The sequence below is a fragment of the Trichosurus vulpecula genome, chromosome 1 (assembly GCF_011100635.1).
Source record: "Trichosurus vulpecula isolate mTriVul1 chromosome 1, mTriVul1.pri, whole genome shotgun sequence".
Classification (NCBI taxonomy): Eukaryota; Metazoa; Chordata; class Mammalia; order Diprotodontia; family Phalangeridae; genus Trichosurus; species Trichosurus vulpecula.
In genome coordinates this window covers 227528146-227543371 of record NC_050573.1, presented here as the reverse complement: position 1 = coordinate 227543371, position 15226 = coordinate 227528146, and the positions used below count along the sequence as shown (strand labels likewise).

At 39.2% G+C, this 15226-nt stretch overlaps 1 protein-coding gene across 2 annotated transcripts in view; it reads right to left on the bottom strand.

The window, feature by feature from the left end:
• Positions 1-15226, bottom strand: part of PIEZO2 (piezo type mechanosensitive ion channel component 2) — a 539671-nt gene that overhangs the window by 311539 nt on the left and 212906 nt on the right. For both annotated transcript variants that reach the window (XM_036741022.1, XM_036741023.1), the window contains exon 3: positions 153-278. In XM_036741022.1, the coding sequence (XP_036596917.1) occupies positions 153-278 (126 nt within the window). The remainder of the gene's footprint in view (positions 1-152; positions 279-15226) is intronic.

Here is a 15226-nt window from a genome sequence, read left to right as displayed (position 1 = left end):
TGAACAAGAAGGTTCAATATAAGAGAATATATTTACCCAGCATTTTGTGGATAAAGAGTCATTGAGTTATTCCTGAATATAACAAGTAGAGATTTTCATTAACAGCAACATAACCAACACATATATGCAATTAACACAACCACTATACTCACAGTTATAATTAGGTGCGATCCGATGTTGAGCCTCCAGGCTAGCTAATGTAATGTGAAAGATGATATGCAGCAACAGGAATGATAGACTGGTGAAACACAGGGACTTTAACAAGCGTCCCGTATGCCCTGGAAAACAAGACACATGCAAACTGTGAGAACATTTAGAATACGATAAAGCTGCTTGTATTTATCTTCATATATGAATATTTTTCTGTTACATTATCTGCCCCCCATAGTCTTGCTATGAAGAAAATACAAATTTTAAGAGGCTACAGAGTTATTCTAATTGAAATTAAAAACCTTCAATTTACTAATAGAATTAATTATACTACAAATTAGTCATTTAGCCAACAAAAAAGACACTGATTTGCCGATATAATTTAGTTAAGAAAGATCCCATTTCTTGGTAAAAGTTATCAACAAAGAAGTATGCTTGTAATAATCCATTCAGAAAGAGCTGAAGTTATAAGAAGTGATATTTTCATGCTCAATTTCTAGTATGCTCACTATTTTTATTAGCTCTAAATTGAAATAGCTGTGGTTACATTAGTCAAAACTGATCACAGTGATAGTTTCTCATTTATGTCTTTCTATCCCCAGCACTTAAGCCAATGTCTGGCACACAGGAGACATGTAATCAATGCTTGTTGGTTGATTCTCTCTCTCTCTCTTTCTCTCTCTCTCTCTCTCTCTCTCTCTCTTTCTCTCTCTCTCTCTCTCTCTCTCTCTCTCTCTCTCTCTCTCTCACACACACACACACACACACACACACAAAAGTTTGAGGGGAAATATTTTAAGGAAAAATTCATTACTTATGACTTTTAACTTAATCTTATATTTCACTTGCATTCATTTTTGTAATTGGGCCTCAAATACTTGGCTCAAAATTTCACCCGTCTCAGCTGCATATGATAATAACATCTAAGCAGGACAAAATACTATTAATGCCACATATTTTTTTAAATAGCTGATATGAGTGATATTCAAACAAGTGCTAATTCCAGATTACCTAAAATTCTCTTTCTTTAATGAAAATTTTAATCAATATAAACCTTCTTCATTGTCTTTTTTCTTCTTACTTTTCAAATGAATGACATTTTGCTAGTATACAAGGTATTTCAAAACATTTTTAGACATCCAGCATATGTATTTTAATTGATTATATACTTTCAAAAACTTATGGTTTTGTGTGTTTGCATGTCTGTATATGCAAATGTTTATGTGTGTATACAGTGTATACATATTATATTATACAAATATAAATATGTATATGTGATATCTATATACCAAATATTTTTAATTAAAAAAGTCTATACTCATTTTTATGAGTCAGTTTTGAAGAATAAGGGTGTCCTATATTGAGAATAATACATCTCTGAATATTTCAGATCTGTGATTCCATGGACGGGAATGCTCTTTGCACTGACAAATATATTACATTTTAGTAAGTGATTGTTTTAACAATTGGCTAGCAGCTTCTGTGGGGGTGTAAGATGCACCCAGGAGGCTGCTGGCACCCCGGAAAAGCACAGGTTCTTTTTATCTGCTTAAACAAGGAAAGCACGGTGAAGGGGTTGACCAGCTTACTTTAATCCAGCATTCAGTTAGCATACAGACAACATTCATTTAGTTCAGGGGAAAAAACACCAGCATTCAGTTAGTTCAGGGGAGCATATGGGCAAGCATCAACAGACAGGCCAAATCCAGATTACAGTCAGCTAGTTCAGGGGGACAAACAGCCAACACCCTGAAGTTCAGATCATTCATTTAATTCGGGGAAAACAAAACCACCATCCTGAACTTCAGAACTAAATACAAACAAATTACAAATATCAACAGACAGACCCAATACAATTCATAGTTACCAACATCTAGGCTCAGCCTGAGAGCAAGGGCTGGCCTAGAGTCACTCTCCCCACTGCTCCCACACCAACCGGAAAAGGAAAGAGAGCTCTTCAAGCTGTCCTCTCCCCTCTTATAGAGTTTCTGACATCATCAAGCACCGCCTGAATGACCAGGGCCGATTGGTTCTTGAGTTGGCCTCTCCCCCTACCGTAGACTAGGTTAACACCCAATAGGGTGTGGCTCTGGAGTCAACACCTCCCCTCAGCCAGCCCCATGACTCATCGCACAGGAAGTTCTCTGTTCCCAGGCATGGTTGCTGGGCTTCCTGCCCCGGAAGAGAAGCCCCCAGTGCCCAGCGAGGCTCAATGAGGTAAGCTGAGTCATTCAAAGAAAACAAAGGTCACTCTGGTTATACTCCACCCCTTGTGCTCTAGGATACAGTGATTCCATGAATTACTATAACCATAAATTCATCACCTACTTGTCAATCTATCCTTGACAAGCTCCTCCACCAGCCACTAGACTGGACTCAGATGACAGGCTATCACCATTCCCTTACTTGAAGCCTTTACAATTTAATAGGGCTTGACAGAAGTTGTACTCTGCAGCCATAGTCTTTAAGAGTCCATTATCATGGGGCGGAGTCAAGATGGCAGCTTAAAAACAGGGACTTGCTTAAGCTCTCCCCCAAATCCCTCCAAACACCTGTAAAAATGGCTCTGAACAAATTATAGAGCTATGGAACCCACAAAATAACAAAGGGAAACAATTCTCCAGCCCAAGATGGCCTGGATGGTCACTGGGAAGAGTCTATCACATTGTACTGTGAGAAGAGCGCAGTCCAGCATGGGCCTCTCCAGGACAGACCAGACCAGGAGTTGGGCATAACAGGTCTTATGGCCATGAATCACTGAGCTGTGGCAGTTACCAGACTTCTCAACCCACAAACACCAAAGACAATGGTGTAGGCTAAAGGGAAAACTGCTGGATGGGGGTGAGAGAAGTGCATGGTCTGACCCCAGGCCCCAGGGGCAGTGGAGGTGGCGCAGTGGCAGCATCTCCTGAGGCTGCTTCCAGAGCTCCAGCGCCAGCTGCTTCTGGAGTCCCTGGCCCACATGGTGGGACGAATCAAGTGGCAGATCAGAGCGGGAGTGCAAGGAGTGCTTTGCTGGTGCAGAGCCAGGGTTCTCTTGCTTTGCCCTGCTTGGATCTGGGACACGGTCCTGGTTGGCAGTTCTTAGGGGAGGATGAGCACTGGTGTGGCAGAGCTTGCAGTGACAGGAGTAGAAGTAGCACTGAAAACAGCAGTGCAAGGCCCCTAAAGCTTGGGATAAAGTACTCTCTACACTACAAGCAGTCATACCCTGACAAAAAGCTCAAGGGTCTAATAGTTGGCTGGGAACGTGAACAGGCAGTGAAAACAGACTCAGACTCAGACTATAGAATCTTTTTTTGGTGACAAAGAAGATCAAAACATAGCCAGAAAAAGTCGACAAAGTCAAAGAGCCTACATCAAAAGCCTCCAAGAAAAATATGAATTGGTGTCAGACCCCGGAAGAGCTCAAAAAAGATTTGGAAAATCAAGTAAGAGAAGCAGAGGAAAAATTGGGAAGAGAAATGAGAGTGATGCAAGAAAATCACGAAAAACAAGTCAATGACTTGCTAAAGGAGACCCAAAAAAATACTGAAGAAAACAGCACCTTAAAATAGACTAACTCAAATGGCAAAAGAGCTCCAAAAAGCAAATAAGGAGAAGAATGCTTTAAAAGGCAGAATTAGCCAAATGGAAAAGGAGATTCAAAAGACCACTGAAGAAAATACTATCTTAAAAATGAGATTGGAGCAAGTGGAAAATGAGAAATCAAGATATTATAAAACAGAACCAAAGGAATGAAAAAATGGAAGACAATGTGAAATATCTCATTGGGAAAATCACTGACCTGGAAAATAGATGCAGGAGAGATAATTTAAAAATTATTGGACTACCTGAAAGCCATGATCAAAAAAAGAGCCTAGACATCATCTTTCAAGAAGTTATCAAGCAAAACTGCCCCGATATTCTGGAACCATAGGGTAAAATAGAAATTGAAAGAATCCACCAATCACCTCTTGAAAAGGATCCCAAAAAGAAAACTCCTAGGAATGTTGTAGCTAAATTCCAGAGTTCCCAGGTCAAGAAGAAAATATTGCAAGCAGCCAGAAAGAAACAATTTGAGTATTATGAAAACACAATCAGGATAACACAAGATCTAGCAGCTTCTACATTAAGTGATTGAAGGGGTTGGAATATAATATTCTGGAGGTCAAAGGAGCAAGGATTAAAACCAAGAATCACCTACCCAGTAAAACTGAGTATAATACTCCAAGGCAAAATGTGGATTTTCAATAAAATAGAGGACTTTCAAGCTTTCTCAATGAAAAGACCAGAGCTGAAGAGAAAATTTGGCTTTCAAATACAAGAATCAAGAGAAGCATGAAAAGGTAAACAAGAAAGAGAAATCACAAGGGACTTATTAAAGTTGAACGGTTTTGTTTACATTCTCACATGGAAAAATGATATTTGTAATTCAGAAGACCTTTCTTAGTATTAGGGTAATTGAAGGGAACACACACACACACACACACACACACACACACACATATATATATATAAAGAGGGCACAGGGTGAGGTGAATATGAAAGAATCATATAAAAAAATAAAATTAAGGGGTAAGAGAGGAATATATTGGGAGAAGGAGAAAGGGAGAGATAGAATGGGGTAAATTATCTCACATAAAAGTGGCAAGAAAAAGCAGTTCTATTGGAAGGGAAGAAGGGGCAGGTGAAAGAGAATGAGTGAATCTTGCTCTCATCAGATTTGACTTAAGGGAGTAATAACATACACACTCAATTGGGTATCTTACCCCACAAGAAAGTGAGGGGAAGGGGATAACAGAGTGGGGATGATAGAAGGGAGGGCAGATTGGGAGAGGAGGTAGTCAAAAGAAAACACTTTTGAAAAGGGACAGTGTCAATGGAGAAAACTGAATAAAGGGGGACAGGATAGGATGGAGGGAAATATAGTTAGTCTTTCACAGTATGACTATTATGGAAGAGTTTTGCATAATGATATATGTGTGGACTAGGTTGAATTGCTTGCCTTCTCAAGGACAGTGGGTGGGAAGGGAAGAAGAGAGAGAATTTGGAACTCAAAGTTCTAAAAACAAATGCTCAAAAAAAGTTGTTTTTACATGCAACAGGGAAATAAGATACCCATGCAATGGGGTAGAGAAATCTATCTTGCTTCACAAGAAAGTAAGGGAAAGGGGGATAAAGGTATGGGGGGGTGGGGTGACAGAAGGGAGGGCAGACTGGGGAACAGGGCAATCAGAATGTATACCATCTTGGAGTGTGGGGGTGGGTAGAAACGGGGAGAAAATTTGTAACTCAAAATCTTGTGGAAATCAATGTTGAAAACTAATAATATTAAATAATAAAAATATGAAGAAAAAACTAAGAAAATAAAAAGAATTAGAGCTGGAAAAAAAGAGTCTATTATCACTGCCCTCTAGAGAGGCACTGGAGGAAAGCTTTGTAGGAAGACTTTGTTACACATAGAAAAATACAGGTACCTCCAAAAGTACAAAGTCAACAACAACACTTGAAATCTCTGCCTATACAGGACAAAGTGTGCATTATACACTTAGAAGAGTCTTCAGTGGAGATGGCTAAAACCAAATTTCTGCAATGAATAAACGAAAGCTTGAATATGCTTATAAAATAAGATTAATTTTTGATGTGATTAATAGTAAAGATATCAATGATGATGATAATGAAACCATCTTGGTGACAATATAAACCATTTCCACACATAAATCATACTCCTAAAACTTGATCTCTTTGAAGGGTAAATCATGTATAGGTATTATATGAAAAATAACACTACTATAAACCTGCATGTTCTAGATTGAAGAATGCCTCACATGGTCCACTACATGTAGCCAGCCCTAACCTTGCTTCGTATTTTAAACAAAGTCACCTGTATATCTGAGACTGTGAGCATACTAATCCAGGCCATAAGCTTTCCTCTATCCTTCAACTCACACCCCCCACAATCAAATCTATGAGAGCCAATCTACTCCCCTATGGTTCCAATAACCATTTCTGGAACCTTCTAAATCTAAATATCCTTGTCTAGTCATTCCTCCACATATGTACCGATTCCCTTATTTGAATGCATATTGAATGCAGGATTTGTCTCACATTTTAATCTCCAGTGCTTAGTACAGTTCTTGGCACACAGTAATTGTTTAATAAAAGTGGTTTTTTTTTCATTCATTCATTTCATTAACATAAGATAAAGATTTTTGGGGACAGTATGCCCTAATTCATACCAATATGACTATAATAGCATTTGAGGGGAGAAGCAAGTGATTTCATAAGTTTAGGGAAATGCTAAAATATAAATGAAAAGATCATTAAAAGTCAGCCAACTTTTACTAACTAAAAAATATAGTATCTTAGAGTACCAATACTCAAATGTACCTCCTTTTTTATATTAGTGAGACAAGGGACTTCTAGGAAAGAATGTTATGTACATTTTAAGATATTGTCAATGTATTGGGTGTTTTTCTTAATTGATCTTCTTTGTTATAAGGGAAGGTTCAATCTTACGGGAGCTAGAGACCTATTTAAAAATGATGTAAAAATAAATATATCAACCAAACTTTTTATCATTAGAGAAACTCTAATGAGAAATAGTATCTGGCTTAGTATTTATAAGATACGTTGAATTGTTTGCAGGTGTAGTAAGTGCCAAAGCTCTTTTTACTGTATCAATTTTTAAAGAAATTGCTTTCTAAATACTCAGCAACTATACACACACACACACACACACACACACACACATATATAATGTATATCTATAGAAATATAGATAGACAGACTGACAGACAGACAGAAAGACAGACAGACAGATAAATAGATCGATAGATGGTCCCTCTACCATTTGAAATTCTAATCCATCCAACTTTGGTAGCATGATCTTTCTAAGTTCATGTGGCCAGAAAAAAATCATCATCACTTGGTAATGGCGAGGAGTTTCTCCTACTTTTTTGGAGCCCTCTTTCTTGAAAGATGTGAGAATAAGAGCTTATATTCAATACAGCACTTAAACAATCTGTCCCTATCTAAGGCTTTATTCAGAACTTTGCTAGGTCAGTCAGGGCCTGTCAGAGCTTATGCTCCATTACTGCAGTCTTTCTGAATCAAGGATCGTCTTCACTTTTCAATAGGGCACCAGAATAGGACTTTTAGACAGCGGATCTTAGCCTGAGGTCCATCAATAGATTTCAAGTGGCACTGAACTTGTCTGGGAAAAAAATAACATCTTTACTGTTACTAACTTTACCGTCACTAACTTCTAATTAAAAATTTTAAATTATTTGAAAACATTTTTTTTCCTGAGTAGTTCATGGGCTTCACCAGACTACAGATGGAATCCATCATGTACTCATCCATGTACACATGTGCACACACATGCACACACACAGCATGTTAGAATCTCTGACTTAAGAAAACACTATTACAGCAGGGACTGAAAATGTGATTTCACTGGAACAAAGAACTGTCAAAGGAAATTCCTTCTACCAATAGAGTTTAGCACTTTGCTCTTCATTGACTAAAGCATTGAGAGTTTAAGTGACTTTTCTGGGATAACATAAAAGTTGGTACTCAAACCCAGGCTCTCCCTGGCTCTGAGGTCAGCTCCCTAACCATTATACTCCTTTTCTCTCATCACACTGTGGCTTTATTACTCATCTATTAACTTGGCATCAGCAAATACATGTGTGAGGAATTTTTTGTGGTTAAATTACTGTTGTGCCCTCCGTGTGACATTTCATGGAATGGCTCTGGCCCCAGTATAAACAGATGGGTGTTGTTTAAAACTCATTGCAGTCTGAGTCCTTTTGCTGTGGCCCAGGAGACTTTCATTAAAACCAATGGAATGAGTTCTGAGTCAGACAAAGCCATATCATGAGAAATGACATATCCCCTACATAAATGTTTTCAATACTTTCCCCCCCTTGAGATATGCCACCAAAATGCTGCCAAACATGCTTTCCTTATATTCCAACCAGATCCAGCTGTGTCTACATATATATTTTCTAAGTTAAGCTTCAACTCAAAAAGATATAAAGTTTCTTAAGAAATTAGATCACATGCACATATGACAAGATTTTGGGAGAATGATTCCTCTGTAAGAGGAGAGGTTTCCAATGCCCAACTTAATTTCTGGGAAGGATAATACCAATAGTGTTGTTTCCTTCTGAACTGGAACAGATTGAGAGCATGTGTGGAAGATACAACGGCTTGGGGAAAAAAGGCTGAGCACGATTGGATTAAAGTCTGAGCAAGAGCCAAAGACAGGAGATGACCACTAGAGGGAAAAAGGAAAGAGAGATGACTGGCTGTGGCTGGCATTGAGCAGAATTGGACTATACAGTCACCACTCTTGACTTTGTCCACTGAGGCTAGATTGAACAGCTGAGGCCAGAGCAAGAGTGGCATCTAACAGGTAGTGACATAGAGCTCTTAAACACGTTGAAATGCTACTTTCCTCTTGTTCCCTTTTTATCTATCAAAGGGGGAGGATATTTTATCCAAAGTTCTTCTGTTCTTTGAGTTTGTTCATAGTTCCTGATTTAATTCATGGAAGCTGACTCTAGATAAAATGTGACTGATCATAACTTTTCAACAGTTTGCCCTGAAATCTTCCTGAGTGGGAATTTAGAAAAAAAGATGGATAGTTATTGGCTTCGGTAAATAAGCAAAAGTGAATCATTGGTAAATCTTGATAAAGACTTGAGTCTCAGGAATGATATGAGAAAAATGACATTGATTTATTAATTTTATGTCACAAAGCAGGTAAATCTAGGTCCTAGGTTTTTCCTCAGGAAAAAGCCATTTACCACTGTTGTCCTTTAGGAGTTGCACTAACTTCTCCATTGCATCTCCCCTCCTCCTACATATGTACAGGAAAATCTTTCTTTGGTGGCAGAGTTGAGGGTGGTAACTAGCAAGTCTTGGCCAGTTGGAGGAGAAAGAAGGTGTCTGGACCAAGAAGGTAATGTTCACATGGCAAAGGTTAGAACCCGAGGAAAGAAGCAAGAACCCTCCCTTTCATTTTCATCTTCAGCCAAACAAATCTCCAAATACTCTACACCTGTGGTGTCAAACTCATACAGAAATAGATCCCAGGGAGACACACATTGACTTAAAAGAATACAATTTAAAATTAGCTGTGTTTTATTTCATTTTTAAAAATTAATTTTGATAAATATTTCTCAATTACATTTTATTCTGATTTAGATAACACTCCGTAATTTTGCTGGATGCAGAGGCCTTTGAGTGTGACAATTTCACTCTATACATATAACATGGAAATGTGAAGAGAGAAAAGATTTGAAAATCATGGTGTGAAACAAATTTCTTTGTCTGAAGAACAGTTTAATGAAGTAGGTTCTACTTGTTCAGAGTTCCCGTAATAGTATAATTACTTTTCCCACAGCCAAAGAATTGTAGAAATAATTTTAATTTGTACTTTTTGTTCTTCTGGGTCCTGGAACTGATTTATTAGGAGTTAATTATATATTTAGGCAACGAAACCAAAAGCCATTCAAAATTTTGCCCTGGTCTTAAATTTCCCTTCTCATCTAAACTTTTTAGAAGCTGTTTAAGAATTGTTGAGTAAGTTTAGTCACCACAAATAATCCTTTTCCCATTCTTCAGAAACTTATTTAAAATCTTTGTAATTATCGAAGAGTGACATAAAGACTTTTCAATACCCAAATTCAGAAGACAGGTGTTACAGTAATGCCTAGGAATGCTGGTTAGCAGATATCTGGTAGTAGTAATACTAACTGGACCTTATTGTTTAGGACTCTATGACAGCCAAGATGATAGGCAACAAAGAGGAAGAGTGGTACAGTAGAGAGAATACTGGTTTTGGAGCCTGAAGTCCTGGGTTTAGATCCTTCCTCTCACATACTACCTTGGGACCTCAGGCAAGTCACAACCTCCCTGGATGTTTCTTCACCTGTAAAATGAAGAAGTTGGACTAAAATGTGAAGATCTATGAGCAATCTGGTTAACAAATTACTGAAAACACCTCTACTGTAAATCCTGAAAAATTTCTTCAGAACTCCCTGTGTCACTCAAATGTCAGAGAGAGAGAGAAAGACACACCCACATACACAGATGGAGGGGGAGGGAGAGAGAGAGAGAAGGAGAGAGAGAGAGGGAGGGAAGGAGGGAGGAACAGAGAGAGATTATTAATTGAGAAACATTTACTAAAAACATATTATATGTTCCAGGAATTTTCTATGCATTATGATCACAAAGACAAAAATGAATTTTTAAAAGAATGTCCTTGCCCTCAAGGAGCTTACTTTCTAATTCTAATGGCATCAACATGAATACAGCAGTCGGGACACACAAAAATGCAATAAACCATAGGTAATTTTAATTTTTTGTCTTCTAAATCAATATATGCCTCTCAGGTATCTGTTTCTATTTGAGTATGACATAATTGGTTTAGAATATTTGGAGATTTGTTTGGCTGAAGATGAAAATGAAAGGGAGGGGTACTTACCCCTTTCCTCATGTTCTAACCTTTGCCATGTGAGCATTACCCTCCTGTCTCAGACACCCCCCTTCTCCTCCAACTGGTCAAGACTCATTAGTTACCACCCTCAACTCTGCCATTAGCATCTTCCTCTGTAGCCTAAGTGTAGCAAGCACCAAAATGAATTCAGCAGAAATCAAAATCACATGGCAGAGAAAAAAGCGCAACACAACAAAACAAAACATTTTTAAGGTAATTTAATCATGACTTAGATTAGTAGTAGCATGTTTTCTGAACCACAGGCATGTAGCCATTGTAATGATTGCCTCTAGAATGGTCTTAGAATAACTTTTCTAGAGTCTACGCTGCAGTTGGTGGGTGTTGGTGGGGGAAGGGGGCTGGCCGCTGTACTGTATTCGACTTGGTCCCAGCCCAAGTCTTCCCATGACATAGCTTCTGTCGGGGACTATGTGCTTTGCTTATGAAGTTCTAAATTTGTTATGAATTTAAGATCTTTTGACATTGGCAGTTGTACTTCTTTGCACATTATTATAACGATGGGCATTTATAGAGTGATTTTAAATTTCAAAAAATAACTTTCTCATACTATGAAGTAGGTAGGGCAAGTATTACTGACTAAGGCCAACAGAGCTTAAATGGCTTCCCCACAGAGTCACAACCAGTCTTTTACAATCCCCAGTCATCTTTAAAGTAAGCTGAAACTCCGTCTTCTACAAGAGTCCTTTCCTGATTCTATAGCTGCTAGTGTCGTCCTTCCCCAAATTACCTTGTTTTTACTTAGTATATATTTTCTTATACTTATCTTGAGAGTTAGCATTTTGGGGAAAGCAGATGGGTGTGTGTGTGTGTGTGTGTATGTGTGTGTGTGTGTGTGTGTGTAATGGGGACTTGCTTTGTGTGTGCCCACATCTTCTATCATAGAGGTTATGTTAAAACTGTATCTTGTTCTGGTTCCCCAACCAGCTCCCTTCCCCTTCTAGTCAGTATTAAGTGTATAAGTAACTAGTATACAGTAACAACAGCAGGAGGAAAGATTGCAAAGAGGAATCTAGAAGTCACATACAGACAGACCGTCCCAAAGATGAAAGGAACGTAATTTGCAAACTGTATCATACATTAACAAAAATAAATCACATCCTGGTAATATGTGCTAAATCAGGGGAAGCCAGGAAGACCTTCCTGTCTGGGCCTTTTGCTCCTATGACATGTACATCTCAGAAAAGTCGTAGGAGTAGGACCAGCAGAATACCAAATGTTACTGATAACTTTGAGATATTAACATGTTAACTTTAAAGTTTTACTGACAACTTTGACATGATCTGGATATGTTAGTGAATTAACCCCAAGTTGACATGGGTAAGAGTTAATCTGTCCCCCATAAAACCCTATAAAATGGTGCCACAAAGTCCTGCCAACCCCCTTCCCCAAGGGTGCTTCTATATCCATTTTGTCCATGCTGTCTAGTGCTCCCCATTCTAATCCATGGTTACACGAGTAACACTTTCCCCATCTTCTTCCCACACTACCTGTCTTCCTTCACCCCCTTATCCCTGTCCCCACACCATCTACTTCTGTACCCCACCTCACCCATTTTGCTGATTATACTTTTGGTGCCTTGCACCCCTACATCATCTGTGCCTTATTAAAGTGTGATTGCAGTCTCATTTACCACTGCCATCATGGTCTTTCTTTGTAAGTACCTAAAGAACCAGGTGTGCCTACCCAATTTCATAATTTATAAGTTAATTATGAATTCAGAGGCACCTTGCATCTGGGACTGGTTTCTCTCCCATCCTCCATTCTCTTATTATTGGCTGTGTAGCTGGAACAGGCTGAATCTTTTACAATTGGCAGAGTGGGATACTCCTACTCTCTTTGCTGGGTTCTCTTTCCAGAGGGTGAAGATCATTACACAATTGATCTACAGAAAAGTTGACATGAACGGAACTGGGAAGGGGGCTACCTTCCTCCACTCTCTCTTTCCACCCTATAACTTTGAGAAGTGGGGCCAAGGTTTCTATTTATTCTGATTCCTTGTCCCCAGTTTCAGAGGCAGACAGAAACATTCACTAGACTGAGGAGTTTGAGCCATGGAGACCTTGGAGCCAAGATTGTAGGCATGATGTTGCATCTAGCCAGTTCATCAGGGAAGCCAGGCAAAGCCAGGATGCTTATGACTCAAGCCTATGGGGAGATCTTGTAATTAGAACTTGGGACTATGCTCTATAGAAACTGAGCTAAACGGTGAATTTAATCCTTCCCATCTCTCCAGAGACTGAAGTGGTAAAGGGATGAGTGGAGTGGAATTATGCCTCATGTGTTGGGGGAATTCTGTCTTTTAATAAACATTTCAAGTCAAAATTTCTTTGTAAAAACTAATCTGACTCTTAGCAGCTAAATTGAACTGGGGTGTAGGGGAACCCCCCTCCAATTGAGGGAACACCATTAGTGGGGCCTGGAGCCAAAAAGAGAAAGCTTAGACACACCTGAGTCCTGTTAAGGGTAGAGGAAAATCCTGAATGAGGGAAGAGTAGCATACTTGCTGTTTAGGCCATGGAAGCCAGGGTGGTCCATGTTACATACCATAATCACAAAAGAAGAGGGATGAATAGAAGCTGCAACTTTCAGAAGGAGTATACCTACAGGAAGGTAGTAAAGCAGTAAAGATATCTTTCTGGAGATCCTGCTCTTTTTGATGAGATTCATTGAATGTCCCAGCCACCTGAGAAAAAATGGGCTTCCAGAGGATGAGCCTGAGAGTGAGTCAGTTCATAAGTACAGCAAGCCCTTTCCAAGAAAGCCTACAGGAATTTAAGTCCCCTCTCAAGTACCCTTAGTCTGCTTTATAGTTTTATGTTACTTTCCAACCACCCTTTTTACTAGCAACCATTATTTCAGGACAAGGAAAGAAAGGAAGTGTTCTTGTTTCATTTTGTTCTGTGTTTCTGATTGACTGTGTGTGTGTGTGTGTGTGTGTATGTGTGTCTATGTAAGCAAGTTTACAGCACAAAAGATTACTGCAGAGCAGTTTTAAGACTCAAGGGTCAGAAAAAAATTGTGTGCAGAGAAGAGGTACAAAATACTTGCTCAATCAGGGTCCAAGAATTATCAACCCATAAAATGTCTTCATGCCCACAGGCTTAGTTGTCTTCATCAGTAATATCAAAATTAAATAAAATCGAGTCCACTAAGCCATACATAAGGATCATTGCAGGCCTCTTAGGAAATCACAAATTAGCATCATATGTTCTATTGTATTTTTATTTATTTTGTCAAATACTGTTTGACACCTCTCCTCTACATTCTGTTCTTACTGCTCACCATGGGGTTTAACAGTTAGGGCCTGGGGACCCCGGGTGAATACAACCTTGCTGATATAGGAAAACAATCAGACATTACTGTCAGGACTCGGCCTCTTTTCATGAAAAGAGTAGTGGGTCCAAGAGTCCTACTACTAATTTTCTGTGTTATTTTGGGCAAACTATTTCATTTCCGTGGGTCTCCGTCTCCTGTTCTATTAAAGAGTGATTTTGGACTGCAAAGTGTTACCTGTAACTGCATGACTCTTTCCTCCTACTTCTGCACTGCATAGCCCGCCCTCTGCTTCCAAAGCTTGAGTCAATCCTATCAGTGCTGCATCATTAGTTTATAGGTCAGGAGCCTGCATGGTATCTGGTGATTTGTTGTTGCAGTTGAGCACCGCATATCTCCCCAAACCTTTTAGGGGTCTTTTCAGTGATGATAGGATTATAGAGGAAGAGCTGGGACCCCCAAGGTAATTTAATCCAACCTTATCATTTTGCAGATAGGAAACTGAATTTCAGAGAGACTAAATGTCTTACCCAAAATCATGTGGGTAATACTTTGAAGAGGTTGGGATTTGAAATGAAGTCCTTTGGCTCAAAATCCTGCCTTCTTTCTTCTGCAACGTACTGCCTCTGGACCTTACAAATTGTCCTGGAACCTCCTGTTTATAAACAATGTTTTTAGGGAAAAATTCATTGTGACTTTGAGAACCTGACTTATCAATGAAGCTTTGGAGTACCACACTTCTAGATGGCCTCTATCTGTATCTAACCCAATTCTCTCCTAGAAGGTGTAGCAGCAAGCACCCTAGCATACTCAGGATGGCCTGCCAGCACAGGTTCTTAGATCTGCTTTTAAAGGAAAGTAACTTTAAAGGGGTCAACAATCTTTAATTACATTCACTAGTTCAGGGGAAGAGATAGCTCCCTGAATGTCAGAGAAAATACAAGCCTAGAAATTAGCATAAAGACCAACAGGCAAGGCTCTTAACCGCCTGATCAAAGTAATATTGCTATACACTTTACATACATCACTGGATCAAGAAAGCCTTTACATCTGAGCAGTCAGAGGGTTCTGAACATACAGCTACTCAGCCTTGGCCAGGAAGTCAAAAGATTCTTCTCATAATCGAACCCCAGAAGCAAAATCTCACCTTGAAGTATGTGTACACTTTTGGCTAATAGGCTCAGAGCCAGAAGGCATCACAACCCTTGACTCAGCGCCTAATTAGTTTAGTACCAAAAGGTGTGAAAGCCTTCCTATAAGAAGCCTCCCTAAGCAAGCTCCTCCTTAGGC